Here is a 14806-nt window from a genome sequence, read left to right as displayed (position 1 = left end):
GATTTCCTGATCTACCACTCACTCGATTCTACCTTGTACCTGCCTATCATTCCTCCTCACTTTCCCTGCCTCAACCCCACTCCAGTCTCACAGTCCTAAACCTGTTCTCATCCACTGCTGATCACTGCTGGCCTTCTCAAGGCCACCTTCTAGAGACTGTCTAGACTGCATGTCTTACTCCCACTGCTCTTACTTATTGATTCATTTAGCAAAAATAATGGTTAGTAAATGAAACGATCTCTATTCACAGATGGTATGATCTCTTATCTGGAAAATCCATAAAAAACGCTTTCAGAACCCATAAACAAGTACAGTAAAGTCGCAGGATACAAGGTCAATATTAAAAAAATCAATTGTTTTTCTATATACTAGTGATGAATAATCTGAAGATGAAATCAAGGAAACAACTTACAATAGCATCTAGAAGAAAAAAATACTTGACATAAACAACATAGGTGCAAGGCTTCATAATCACACTGTATCCCATAAATATATAGTTATTATCTGTCAATTAAAAACAGTAATAAAAGCCAGAAAAGGGTATAGCAACCGAAAGATTTTTCCAGTGTACTTCTAATCAGTAGCATTTGGCACTTGCAAAGAAAATGCAAGTCTTACACACTAAAAATTATAAGATATCATGATAAGAAATTAAAGAAGGCCTAAATAAGTGGAAAGACATGCCATCTTCATGAATCAGAAGACTTAAGTATTAAGATGGCAACATTTCCCAAATTGATACACAGATTCAACACTATCCTCTCAAAAATGTCATCTGGCTTCTATGTAGAAATTGACAAACTGACCCTACAATTCATATAAAAATGCAAGGGATCCAGAATAGCCGAAACAATCTTACAACAAAATTAGAGGACTCAAGTTTCCCAATTTCAGAACTTAATGCAAAGCTATAGTAATTAAGACCGCATGGCACTAGAAAAGGCTAGACACGTAGTTTAACGGAATAGAACTAAATTTTTATTAAATTATGAACAGAAATCCTTACTTTTATGGCCAATTGATTTAGACAAACCTAGACAATCACATGGGAGATGAATAGTCTTTTCAATAAGTGGTGCTGGGACAACTGGATATTCACCTGCAAAAGAATGAAGTTGGACTCCTATTTCAAACCACATACAAAAATTAACTCAATATGGGTCATAGTCTTACATGCAAGAGTTAAAACTATGGAACTCTTAGGAGAAAACCTGGGAATAAATCTTTATACCTTAAATTAGGCAATGGTTTCTTAGATAAATACTGAAATCACAGGCAATAAAAGAAAGAAATGTAACTTGCACATCTTCAAAACAAAAATCTTTTGTCCTTTAAAGCACACAATCAAGAAAGTGAAAAGACAGCCACAAAATGGGAGAAGATATTTGCAAGTCATAGATCTGATAAGGGACTGGAGTCCAGAATAAATAACTCTTACAAGTCAACAATAAAAGAATAACCCAATTTAAAAATAAGCAAATGATTTAAATAGACATTTCTCCAAAGAGGATACACAAATGACCGATACACACATGGAAAGACGCTCAACACCATTAATCATTAAGGAAATACAAATCAAAACCACAATGACATGCCGCTTCATATGCACTGAAATAAAAAAGACAGACAATAACAGTGTTGGTGAGGATGTGGAGAAGTTGGAACTCTCATGCATCACTGATGGGATCAGAAAAAAGATGCAGCCCACGTGTCAGTTCTTCAATATTGGTTAATGTAAAGATACAGTTACCATAATAGCCTAGCAATTCCACCCCCAGGTGTCTCTCCAAGAGAAATGAAATATATGTCCACACAAAGACTTGTATACAAATGTTCATGCCAGCATTATTCATGATAGCCAAAAAAATGGAAACAACCCAAGTATCCATCAATGAATGAATAGACAAACAAAAAGTGATATATCCATAAAATGGATTATTATTCAGCAATCATAATGAATGATGTATTGCTGATACATGCTACAACACGGGTGAACTTTTAAATCATTATGCTAAGTATACGAAGCCAGACACAAAAAGCCACATGTTTTATGGTTCCATTTATAGTAAATGCTCAGAATAGACAATTCTGTAGAGACAAAAAGTAGATACAAGGTTGCCAGGAAAGAGTAAGGCATGACTTCTAATGAGTACAGAGTTTTGTGGGAGAGAAGGGAGAGAAGGGTGGTGAAAATGTTCTAAAATTTTGAAGTGGTGATGGTTGCACAATTCTATGAATATATCAAAAACCACTGAACCATAAACTTTAGAAGGGTGAAATCTATGATGTGAATTATATCTCAATAAAATTGTTTTTTTTGGCCGGGTGCGGTGGCTCACGCCTGTAATCCCAGCACTTTGGGAGGCCGAGGCGGGCGGATCACAACGTCAGGAGATCGAGACCACGGTGAAACCCCATCTCTACTTAAAAAAAAATACAAAAAATTAGCCGGGCGCGCTGGCAGGCGCCTATAGTCCCAGCTACTCAGGAGGCTGAGGCAGGAGAATGGCGGGAACCCGGGAGGCGGAGCTTGCAGTGAGCTGAGATCGTGCCATTGCACTCCAACCAGGGGGACAGAGCGAGACTCCGTCTCAAAAAAAAAAAAAAAAAAACCAAAAAACTGTTTGTTTTTTTTTTTAAGTGAGACCCAGCCTTCTCAGATATGTGATGTTAATGTCCAACCTCATTTGTACTCACAAAATTGTGAAGGAAGAGAACCTGGGTCCATACACACTTTAATGAAGTATGGTTCCTAAGTGTGGTTGCATCTGGCCCATCTAGAAAATTGTGCCTGGCATTTGACCTGCTAAAAACCAAGTTCCACATGGTCTAGAGTTCAATGCAGAAATATCCCTGGTACATATAAAGAAACCACTCCTGCTGGAGGGGTGGCGCGCAGTGGAGCTGCCTGTGCCCCACCCGCCCTCCCATGCCTCACAGCCCTCTCAGTTGTCAGTTGCCCCTGGAACAGATACTTCTGGAAATTCATGTACCCAAGAAAAGTCAAAAACGAAGAAGAACTCAGCAAAAACACAGAAATACATCAGTTGACTTGTGTCAATGGCATTACTAACTACCCCTGGAGAAGCCTGGACACATCTTCAGCGCCTCTATTTTCCTTTCTGTCCTCCCCCAGTGCCCACTCCATCCAAAGTCCCTTTACAAAGCTCTGTGACAGTGGCTCTCCTAAGTATCTAGAATCTACCTGCTCTCTCCTAAGGCTCACTGCCTCCCCTGGTTCAGGCTCTATCAGCCTCCTCCCACCAACACGTAGCCTCCTCCCTGCTTTCCCTACCTCCAGCCCAGCCTAGCTACAATCTTCTGGGCAGAAGCCCCACTGGGTGTGTTTACATCCCAAATTTGTGCAGAAAATCCACATAGCTCCATTGGGTTACCCAGTCCAGAGCAAACATGCCAGGCCCTTCTCACTCTGTCATCCAAGTTCGAAATCCAAGAGAGAAGAGTTTCAAGAAGGAGGAGATTCAAGAAGGGAAGTTATTCACTGGGGTCAAGCTCCATGGAAAGGTCACGTAATAAAAAAACTGAAAAGAATCACTTGGGATGTGGTCTCAGGAGGTTACTGCAGACCTCTGGAAAAGCCGTTTCAGGGGTGAGGTCAGAAGCCAACGTGCATTGGATGAAAGAACAAATATAGGTGGAGTCTCAGTTTTATAAGATGTAAAAATCAAGAGAAGCAAAATGAAAAAAGCACTGATGTTGAAGATAGTTTCCCAGTAGCCTTGTTACATTTTCAAGGTGGGACTGAAGGGGTAGTGGGCATTGCTTCAACAGAATCACAACACTTTTTGCCCTTCTCATGGCCTGGTGCATGGAAAAGCTTTGGGAAATATTAGCTGCTGCTATTGACACTGAGGGCACCCACATGCCTTCCGAACCAGAATCTAAAATGTTCAGCCTCTGAATGTCTAAAACGACCTGCTGAAATGTTGCAGATTTCAAAATTAGAGGAAGGTTATTTTATGAAATATCTTTTAGAATATATAGGTGTTAGAGAAAGTATATTATCATAAGCTACTCTAGAAGCTGAACTTGGGAGAGTCCCATGGTTAGAGGGACTGAGCATTCTGCCAACAACCGGCCCCACCTTGCCAGTCAGGCCAGTGAGCCACCCCAGAGGCAGGGCCACCTGCCTCAGTCAAGCCTGCAGGTCACTTGCAGCCCTGATGGACAGTCTGTGGGCAACCTCCTGAGGAACCCAAACTGGAACCACTCTGCTAAGCTGCTCCCAAATCCCTGACCCACAAAGATTGTGAAATAACAAATATTCATTGTCCGTTTAAGGCACTAAGTTTGGGAGTAATTTATTTTGAGACACAGATAACGAACACAGCCCTGATGGCAATCAGTTATTGGCTATGGGATGCCGAGGGAGTGGATAACTTCCTAGCATGATGGCTTCTGCTCTGCCAAGGGCAGTTCTTCAGGAAGCAGGCAGCTGCTGTGAGCAATACTCAAAGTTGGGAGATGAGTGCCTCCACCTGGTAAAGGGGCCCTAGACAAGGCACCGATAACATCCACTGGGGGTGTTGATTATAATCTACCTAAATTTAGTTTTGGTTTTGACAGGTCAGTTTGTACAGCAACACAATTGTGGAAATATTTTGCATTTCTTTCGAAGGTCTCACCTCCTTAGTGTGTGTATCCAGTGGGTACACAACTAGAACTGCATACACGAGGCAGCAGCAGTGGGAAGCAGCAAGGTGATCTAGAGACACTTTATTTATTACTCACTAAGTCCCGAAAAGGGCTTGCAAATATAGAAAGTGCAGGTAGAGATGATCAATAATAACTAACTATAGTGTCTGCCCTTCATTGCTATTCAAGTCTTGCTTTCCAATAAGACACTTCATAACTCATTCCTAAGTGCACTGTTGGAAGTGGGAGGGAGGGAGAGGCGGCACAGGAACGAGGTCAGGGAGGGAAGAGAGACTCTACATCAGATGACAATGTCTCAGATGTCACTTCAGGTTCTGGCTGCTCTCTCCACTGTACAGGGAAAGCCACCAAATAGACAGCAAACTGGTCCCCCCTGCTTTCCCCAGAACACTCCTTTTCCCAATCTCTAGGTGTAAGTGCAGGAAGCCCTGAGCATCTAATGGAGTCAGATGCTAAGTTAAACACCCAGAAGTCCCAGTTTCCATGGGGCCAGAGGAAAAGGTAGAGTGCTATTTCCAGACTTCAATGGCAATTGAAAAAGGAAAAAGATTCGTGTGGGTGTGGGGCAAAGGCTGCCCCAGAATGCCCAAGCTTTAGCTTCAATAAACCTATCATAGCCATAATGAGGCAGTGGTGGGGCAGAAAAAAGAACCATATAGGGTCTTTTGTCTGGCAGAATCATACCTGGTTGAGCAACCAAAGCGTCTTCTCCCACCTGCCTCCTATGACACCATTTGGGTTTCTCCAACAGTCTTCCGTGTGTGTGTGTGTGTGTGTGTGCGCGCGTTTGTGTTTAGAAAGATGCATCTGGTCACCAGAAACTCAGATGCCAATAACTCTTAACAAAAATACATGGACAAGTCAACACTTGTCACACTGGACAAGTGAACACTCAACCTAACACAGAGCACCTGTGGCCCTGGGATGCTAGGAATGAGGTGGTTTTCTGCAGCGCTGCTTCTCATTCACCATCAGCATCAGAATCAGCATGAGCTTAATGACTGCTTGTTGCCTGGTTTGCAATGATGATGACAACGATGGCGGCGGTGGTGGTGGTGGTGATGATGATGATGATGTTAATGAGCCCATGGACCAGATTTAATGCTGCTGCCTATTTTGAAATTAAGAAATACATGATGACAGAAACTGAATTCAGGTAGCACTGGGCTAAAGGCAGATGACTGACGACTGCTTGGTGACTGGCTTATATGCAATTCTTATGATGACCCTAAGGTAATTGTTGATGATGATGATGATGATAATGATGATCATGATCATGATGAGTTAGATCTGGGAAAACATCACCTGGCCTTCAGTAGCTAATGCATAGTAGTAATGAATACTTTTCTCTGGGCTTGAATAGGAATTCACGGTATGGACATGGAAAAGAAGGAGGCTCTAGATCAAAAGAGGAAAGATAAGCATGGTCCGTTTTCAAGATACTGTGAAAAGTACAGGTTGAACAATCCAAAAATCTGAAATACTCCAAATTCTGCAACTTTTTGAGTATCAACATGATGCTCAAAGGTCATGCTCAAAGGAAATGCTCATTGGAGCATTTTCGATTTCAGATTTTCAGGTTGGGAACGCTCAACCAGTAAATATAATGCAAATTTTCCAAAATCCTAAATTTAAAACACTTCTGGCTCCAAGCATTTCAGTCAAGAAACATCCATTTTGTACTGATCTGGAGGCCGAGAACCTTGAATTTTATTTACCAGGTAGGGGAACATCATCATTAGCAGGGTTTCTTAACCTAATTAGTACTACATTTTGGAATAGAGAATTGCTGTGGGGGTGTGTGGGGATCTGTCCTGCGTTGTGGGGTGTTTAGCAGCATCCCTGGCCTCTACTCGATGCCAGTAGCACACCTCCAGTAGTTACTGTGTAAAATATCTCTGGACATTACCAAATGCCCCTGTGGGAGGTCAAAAGCACCCTCATTGAGAAGCACTGAGCTAAGAAAAACAGCAGACACCACGAAGCAGTCCACAGAGAACGGCCCTAAGCAGGAGAAGAAATGTCAGGCTGAAAGCAGTTCGTGCAGGGAGAGAGACTGTCCTCTTCCAGAGAAAAGAGCTGTCACGACACTGGACGAGGGCCCAGAGGCAGGACTTCAGAGCAACAACCTCAGAGAGCCATGATTCCGGAGCAGTCTCAGTGCCTGCTTTCACCACCTCGGACACAGCAGGCCCCACTCACCTTGGCTAGAGCCGCACCTGACTCACCCAGTCAGGGAGGTGCCACTGTCCTTCTGAGGCCCTCTCATTTGGAAAGCACCTTCTTCAGAGCATCCTAAGGGAAGCTGGACTTCCTCTGTGACAGGGCTTTGAGATGTTTTCTAGCAGGCCAGGCCCCTCCCTTCACAAAGGAAACACCCAGAGAGCAGGGAGGCGAGGGGCAAGCCCTCCCTCGCAGCAGCGGGGTCGACCCAAGCAGGAAGTGGAATCCTGCAGGGAAGCTGCCCCGAGCCCCTCTGCCTGCCACAGGTCCCTGTAAAAATGGTAGAATAAGTGCTAGGAAATGCAAAATGTGATCGAGGGCCACGCGGCATTTAAAAAAACTACACCTTGGTTTCCAAAGAAACAGAATGCTATTTTGAGAGGTTCTGCCTCATTAGCCTGGGTTCATATTAGCGTGTGTCTGAGGACAATGCCCCGTGGTTCTATGTTGGAGAGGAACTCAGCTGTGATGCCGCCTTCTCTTCCCCAGTCGGATTGAGAATGACGGCTTCACCTGGGGCTGTGAAGCAGACAGGTAGGCGTCTCGCTGAGACACCTGTAGACGCAGAACTAATGACTCACCAGGATGAAGCTCCACCACTGCAGAGCAGAGGAGCGTGCACTGCACCCAGTGGTGACTTGGGGCTCGGGCTCTGGGAGCCGTGGCTCCTCAAAGGCTGTGTGTTCTGGAGGGACTGAAATCTTCTCCCAGCAAATAGTGGACCAGGCTGGGGTCCCTGGAGCAAAAAGCAGCATGCAGGGCTGGGCTGTACCTGGGGGTGTCAGTACCCCCTGCAAAGGTTAACTTAGCCCGCTCAGGGGACTCCCTGAGGCATCTAATTCAAAGGGTGAAATAATCTAATGAGTGCAGCCACACAGAATGAGCAGGTATGGGGGAGAGAAGGGATTCACTGAAGCGATGGCATGAAACGGGGCAGGCTTTGTAGGGCTCCCATAGCTCCACCCTTGGGCCCAGGGCAACTCCTAAGGCCCCAAGCCAATTTTGAGCCCCGCTAGAGCTTCAGTGTTCTCATATGAAAAACTAGGACAATGAGGCCTAACCACAGGTGACTGCGAGAACAAGGAAGAACATATGAGAAAGTGCTTCATGGGCCCTAAAGTGTGGAGCAAATGTTGGTTGTTACTGGCCTAATTCCATATGCTTTACAAACGGTACTTTCATGATAATAAAGCATCTGCATTTCTATGGGAGAAGTTCTAGAGTTATTTTAACTCCTGATAAGAAAATAATATGCCCATGAGAGACCCTGACCCTGAGGCATTCAAACAGTTTACAAACAGGCCTGGGCTCCCTGCCAGCCCAGGCAGGCACTCCCTGGGATCCCAGGCCCTGGGGCAGTTTCGGAGACAGCAACCCAAAGCCATGCCAACCCTCCTCTAAAAGTACAAACAGTCCCTGCAGGCTCCCGGGCAAACACCCAACTGACCCTTGATGCTGGGGACCAACAGTGAAAGGGAAGCTATACCCTGACTCCACACTAGCAAAGACAAACGAGCTGGAACCCAGCTTCTTTCTGCTCTTCCTGTTGGATCTGGTCTGTTCAGAAAGGCCTTCGCAGTGCTCTGAAGCCACACTTTCTGTAGCAGGTTGTTTGCAAAAACAACTGTAATGACCCTCCCCTCCCATGGCTAATGTTCCTCTCTCCTCTCGACGTGAGCAGGGATCTGGGGTGCATCTGTGACTTGCTTTGACCCAAGGGATGCAGCAGAAGTGATGTTGCGTAACTTCCAAGCTGAGGCTTTACGTGGCCTTGTGGCTTCTGCTGTCTTGAACAGCCTCTGACTTCCCTTAAGGGAGCTCACTCTAGAGCCCTTCATGAGAGGCCACGTGAAGACAGAGGCTCTGATACCATATTAACCATGTCTTTTTATGTATTCTGACGCTTCGACATCTAGGGTCTTGGTGACCTTGGCAGGTCTGTCCCTCTCAGGTTAGCCAATTCCTACAGACAGTAAACTTGCCCATGAGCGTGCTTTTCACACACAAGCTAACCAGTCCAGAGCTCATGCCCCCAGCTACCTACTTCATCAGCCTTCCACAGGACTCACACACTCTAGGCCACTGTTCCTCTGCCCCAAGCACCCCAGGGCCAGGTATCAGACAACTAGGGACAGCCCCTATACCCAGAGCCTGCTGAAATTACTCAAACTTAATAGCTAACCTTAACCCTGCTCACTTTGCCTCACTCACTCCTTCCCGTGGAAACCACCATAAAGGCTCTGCCCATATTTTTCCATCACTCCTGCCTTCTCGCTGACCATAGTGCCTCCCTATATGGTGCTGCATGGCACAGCACTTTCCCTTCTCTTGGGATCTGTGAGTAACAATCAATCTTTTCAGTGGCAATCGACACTTGATCTGTTGGTCTCTCCGTACCTGAAGAATAATGCAACCCATATATATTTTTAAATCAACTAAAATTTATTTAATTAAGCATAAAGTTACTTTCACATTTGTCTACAACTACAGTAAATACAGTTCTTGGAATAAGGACAAGACCTTTAGAATTTAAAACCTCCCCACCTGCAAGATTACATATATAAAACTCCCACTATTGTTTAGATAATAGTGGATTAATCAAGTTAAAATAGTTATACTATCTAGAATAAAATAAAATGGAAATAATTTACTCATAAGATTCATATTTAAATCATCCTTATTTACAAACTACTATCCTGAGAATTATAATTCCATTAAGTTTCAACTTGAGCAAAGTGTAATCATTGAAGTAACAGCAGTTACTTCAACTGAAAATGAGAACAGTCAAAATGACTTTTGAAGAGAGCAAAAATATTGTCAGTTTTCTTGCCGTGGTTCTGGATTTTCAGTAGCAGGCTCATTTGAAGGCAGACTCAACCCTGAAGGGAACTCGCTCTATCTTCAGAATGTGGGGGTGGGGGGGCAAAATCCAGGTCTTGGGGGAAGGTAAGGAGGAAAGCCCCTCGGTGGATAGACATTTCTCATTGCAAATGGAGCACGTGGTGGACCTGGGACATCCCTTGGTGGACCTGGGAAATCCCTTGGTGGAAAATAATCTGGAGAAGCTTCAAACATGGTTCCTGGAGGAGGTGGAGGGAAAGGAGGTCCCCTTCTCATGAACGGGCCCCTCATATGCACTGGCAACAACGGACCTCTGATTGGAGCGAGAGCTGGAGGAACAAAGCCCGGGCCAGTTGCTTCATTTTCAGCGTGGAGAGATGAATCAGGCACATTTAAATTACCAAGATTATCTTTGGTATCATTTCTACTGGATTCCATTTCTGAAGGCATTGACCCATCCATTTTATCCGAAGAAGGCATATTAAAACTTCCGAGTTCTGCTGGTCCAGAGCGTCTAGCAGAATTAGAATAAAATGTGTCTTGCCTTTGTGGAGGAAGAGCTGAATCAGGATATGATTGTCCTGGTGGAGGAAACATCATCCTACGGTCCTGTTCCCACGGAGGCGACAGGGGCCCAGTGTCAGAAGGAGCCCTATGAGGACTGGTTAACCTCTCACAGCTTGATTCTCCTCTTTCATTGGTAATCTGATGGTCCAGAGGATTCCCTGGGCCTCTTGGGCCTCTTCCTCCTCCCGCTGGAAGCGAAGGTGAGAGTCTCCGTGGACCCTCCGACAAAGTTGGAGGATAGAGAAAAGCTCTCGTCTCAGATGAAGGCCGACCCAGTGGACAGGGACCATATGAGGAATGCTGTCTGCCAAATGCTGTATTTGGAACATCAAGTGCATAAGGATCTTTTTCTAAAAGTTTCATTTTAAACTCTGTTTCGGCTAATTTTTGTCTGTTGTGAGCATTTTCTTTCCTTAAATCATTGAGGTTTCTTTCAGCAATCCAAGCTGCCAAACAATTACCATCTACTTTTTTCTTATAGGAAATAATCTTCCCTTGATAAAAATGAAGAACTCTCTCAAATTGTTCTTCCAGATCTTTGGCTCGCTTTCTGCAGGTCTCCAGCTCTCCAGTGCCATGGCTGATCGTTTCGTCTACTTTAGAAAGTTTCTCATTCTCTGACCGGTTATTTTCCTCTACTATTAATTTCCTGTAGAGTTTCATTGCATTTTCTTGATATAATTCAGTCATTACTTTAACTTTCTCTTGAAGTTTCTGATTCTCACTTTCAAAGTGTGTGTTTTCCAGCTGCAAAGATGCTTGTTCCGTCTGAAGGTTTTTAATATGCCCTCTGAGCTCCTTCTTAGTTTCATCAACTTCAGATAACTGAATATAAATTTGGTTTCTTTCTCCTTCTAAGGTTGTTAACGAAGTATTTAACTTAGCTGCATGAATCAGTTTCTTCAAAGCTCCTTTCGGAGGATTATCTAAGTAAGCACCACCTTCTGATTCACTGTTCATTTCTAATTCCAAGTTACCATCATCTGTTATGTCTTCTTCCAGCATAGCAGCCCAATCTTTGATCTGTAGCAAGTGTTCAGTTAGAGTCTCGATGTGATTTTCTTTATCATTTAGAACTTGTTCTGCGTGTACTTTGGAGTCTTCAAATGTTATTTTCTGTTTATTAAGTTCACTCACTTGTTCTTTCCATACTTCAGCTTCTTGCAAAAGCTCTTTCTGGCTTTCCTGAAGTTGACAATTTTCATTCAAAGCATCTTGTATTGCTATCTTCAGTCGTACTTCATTCATTTGAAATCTCTTCAAGGTCATTTTGGCTTCAGCTACTTGGGATTTGAGGAATTTTGACTCATCTTCTAGAGACTGTATCCTTTTGGAAATATCCGCCATCAGTTCATCTTGTTCAGAATGTTTAGATTTCTCTTCTTTTAACTCTTTTTCTAGACAGAGTATTTCATGCTCAAGTTCAGAATTGGACCTGTTCAGCTTTTCACAGGTTGCCTCCAAATTTTGTTCTTCTGTTGCCTCCTTCTCAGAGCTGGCATCCTCTAAAGATGACTCTACTTCATAGGCTTCATACTCTTTTTGAACAAGGCTAAACTTTTCAAGTAATCTACATTTTTCTTCAATTAGTCCAGAAAGCGCGTCAGCAAGGTTTTTCTCTCTTCCCGCATAAAGCCGACTCCTAACCGATCTAAAACTTCTCCACAAGAAAAAGGGAACAGCAAAAAATCCAACGACAGCTGCACATATCACCAATTCCCATGGAAAACCATAAGGAGTCGAATCTGGTCTCCTGCCTTCAGGCAGTGCTGCCACAACCCTGCGTGGCTCCTCCAGGAGCAGCCCCCAGTAAGGCTGAGGGGTAGTCCCGGGCTCCTCCATAGCGCCAAGGCTGCTCTGGCGGTGGCCAAAGTAACCATAGCCTGTCGGCGCCACAATAACGGGCAGAGAATCCGCAGCCTTCCGTTTGGAACGCAAATCTGCACCAGGCAACCGGAGCGGACCACTGCGGAGTCGGCTGCGGGGGGGATCTGGAGGATGCGGGCACCCACAGGCCTCACAGGTCCACGCTGCTCACCCCAGTCCCCTTGTTACGCTCTATATCCTGAGGCAGCGCTAAAACCTGTATTTTAAAACAATACCACATGCAGAGAAAGACTCAGGTGACCCAGCATCCCAGCTATGCCCATCCCCAAGCTGACACCCTAGCTAAATGTAGCCTTGTGCATGAGCCCAAGTGAGGCCAGCAGAAGAAACTCCCAGCTGACAGAATGATAAGCAATAACAAATCATTGTTTTAAGTCACTAAGCTTTGGGGTCATTCGTTATGCAGCAGTAGCTAACTGAAATACCTGCCACCTTATCACTTTGGTGTTTTCAGTTATCTGTGGTCTGAAATCATTAATTTGGGTGCTTGACTAAGATTATGCCCCATGGTAAACTGTGATAGGTAATTTTATAGCTAAAATATAAATTTTCTGATTGACCACTGCTTCATTTGAAGTGATATTTATTAAGCTCCTCCCAAATGAGGCAGATTATGCTTTTTAGATTAACTCCTTCCAGGAAAGGGCTCACATCTGCCTAGCATGATCCTCAACTGTCCCACACACGAGTGAAAAACACAAATCTCATCCCCAGAAGACCCTGGGCACTTAAAACAGTGCGGGCACACAGAGAGTGCTCCGCTTACCCGTCCATCAAATGGACCTGCTCTGCGTCCATTTCTGAAACACTGGCACTCCTTCAACACGGATGACACCATGCCCTGCAGTGAGCCGTCACCTCCCGCGCATGCACATATTTTCAACTCATCCGGAAAGCTCGCTCCTTCAGGAGAGGAACCAACTACCCAGGAATATGTCCTTTATGTACTGGATGTTCTATAAATATTTTTGCTTAATTGGTTTCTGGAGACTGTTTTTTTGTTTTTTTGTTTTTTGTTTTTGTTAGGCACCAGTTCACTGCTCTAAGCCTGGGTCCACGCCGACCTGATAGTGGGTGTTCACATTGAAACAGGGGTCACATCTGCCACTCCCCAGTCCGCAGCCTCCACTAGCTTCTAAACTTACCCGAGATAGAGCCTCCCGGCCCTCCATGCACTGGCCCCAGCTCCCTCTCCCCCTCTCTGACCCGCTCCCTCCCACTACTCTGCTTCTGCCTTCCCTTCCTTGCCTTTCCCTGAACACAACAAGCCCACTGCTGCCTCAGGGCTTTCCTGCTTGTTTCCTCTGCCTGGACCATCCTTACTTCAGGTACCCACATGGCCACTCCCTCAAGGATTTGTTTGAATGTCACCTGTCAGCGTGGCACCTCCCACCCTCACCTTAGCCTTGCAGGCTCTATCTTATTTCCTTCCTTTGTCTTTCTCCACAGCTGCCTTCCTCCATCACGGTCTGACATACCACAGATTCATCTATTTGCTGATCATTATGTAAAGGTCCAAAAGGGCCAAGACGCGGCGGTTTTCCCTGTTTTCCCAGTCCCCAGGACGGTGCGTGCAGCAGGTATTCGGTAACTACTGAGAAGCGAATGGACACATGAGAGGGAGGCAGAGCTCCTGGGATCTGTTTCCCATTCACACTTGTTCTTTGTGCTGCTACCTGTGGCTGTTCTGCAAACAGCCTTCTCCATGTCACGTGGGGGCAGCAGCCTCAGGAGCACCCGAGCCATGCCTGGCACATCCTCCACAGAGCTCCCAGCCCACAGTACACTCTCGGGAAACTGATCTCTTACTAAAAGCTGTGGCGGACTGGAGAGAGGGTTACATGTATACCCTTTGGCCACATTTTCCCAATTTCCCTCGAAATGTCTTTCTCTTTCTTTCACTAAACTTCCTCCCTAATCATTGCCAACTTGTTTCTCTAGGACAACTCCAAAAAGCCTCGCCAGCCCCTAGACCCAGTAGGTGATGCTCCACAGCTCCACATGCCCCAGACATGTGGGCTACCAGCGGCACTGACCTCGGTGTCTGCCCACTGACCCCTGCTCATCCGCCCATCACGGTCTTGGAAGCTCAAGGGCAGGGACAGTGGCCCCCATGTCCAGTGCAGTCCTGGCACACAGTTCACATTTAATGAAAGCTCACTGAATGGATGATGAATACATACATGAATGAAGCAGAAAAATACTTAGGAATCTGAAAAGTTAGACAGATGGAAATGGCAATAGAAGGAGCTTCAGAGTTAGAAAATTAACACTTGTGAACCCAGGATTCTGCCTGCCATTCAGGACTAATACGGGTCCACTAAACAAAGCTTTCCAAGGAAAGCAATTTCACAGCTTCACCACTTCCTCTTTCTGGACAAAGCCTGTTAATTCACACACCAAATTAATAAATAGATGAGTGGGCAAACTGCATTCTCAGGGTTTGGTCTGTGCTCATGCTGTCCTAAAGCTAATGCTTCATGTGGAATGCAGTTGAGGTCCTTGGGTTGAAGGTGAAAGCTCCTCCCCCTACTCTTGGACATCCTCTTCCCCCAAAGGGCAGGGTCAGGGGCTTCAATCCCTTCCATAAAAAAATTCTACTGAGATACAC

The 14806-nt window shown here is 45.0% G+C and overlaps 1 protein-coding gene across 2 annotated transcripts; it reads right to left on the bottom strand.

Annotated features, from left to right (window-relative positions):
- Window positions 1-9801: 9801 nt before the first annotated feature.
- Window positions 9802-12203, bottom strand: LOC105545731 (cTAGE family member 5-like). 2 transcript variants are annotated; one of them, XM_011988751.1, is made up of 2 exons: window positions 10617-12203; window positions 9802-10487 (listed from the first exon to the last, which is right to left on the bottom strand). In XM_011988751.1, exons 1-2 carry the CDS (start codon window positions 12148-12150, stop codon window positions 9802-9804), a joined length of 2220 nt encoding a protein of 739 aa, XP_011844141.1. In that variant the 5' UTR covers window positions 12151-12203. The 2 variants fall into 2 exon arrangements, with proteins under 2 accessions (XP_011844141.1, XP_011844140.1); XM_011988750.1 differs by having other exon boundaries at window positions 9802-12203.
- Between the last annotated feature and the right edge of the window lie 2603 nt (window positions 12204-14806).

This window comes from Mandrillus leucophaeus, unplaced genomic scaffold, assembly GCF_000951045.1.
Source record: "Mandrillus leucophaeus isolate KB7577 unplaced genomic scaffold, Mleu.le_1.0 Scaffold338, whole genome shotgun sequence".
Lineage (NCBI taxonomy): Eukaryota > Metazoa > Chordata > Mammalia > Primates > Cercopithecidae > Mandrillus > Mandrillus leucophaeus.
The sequence above is the reverse complement of the archived record's forward strand: the minus strand, read 5'-3'. Positions and strand labels throughout refer to the sequence as shown.

What these genes read in the sequence shown, in the direction of transcription:
- LOC105545731 (XM_011988750.1), bottom strand. Translation starts at nt 12,150, where the DNA reads ATGGAGGAGCCCGGGACTACCCCTCAGCCTTACTGGGGGCTGCTCCTG.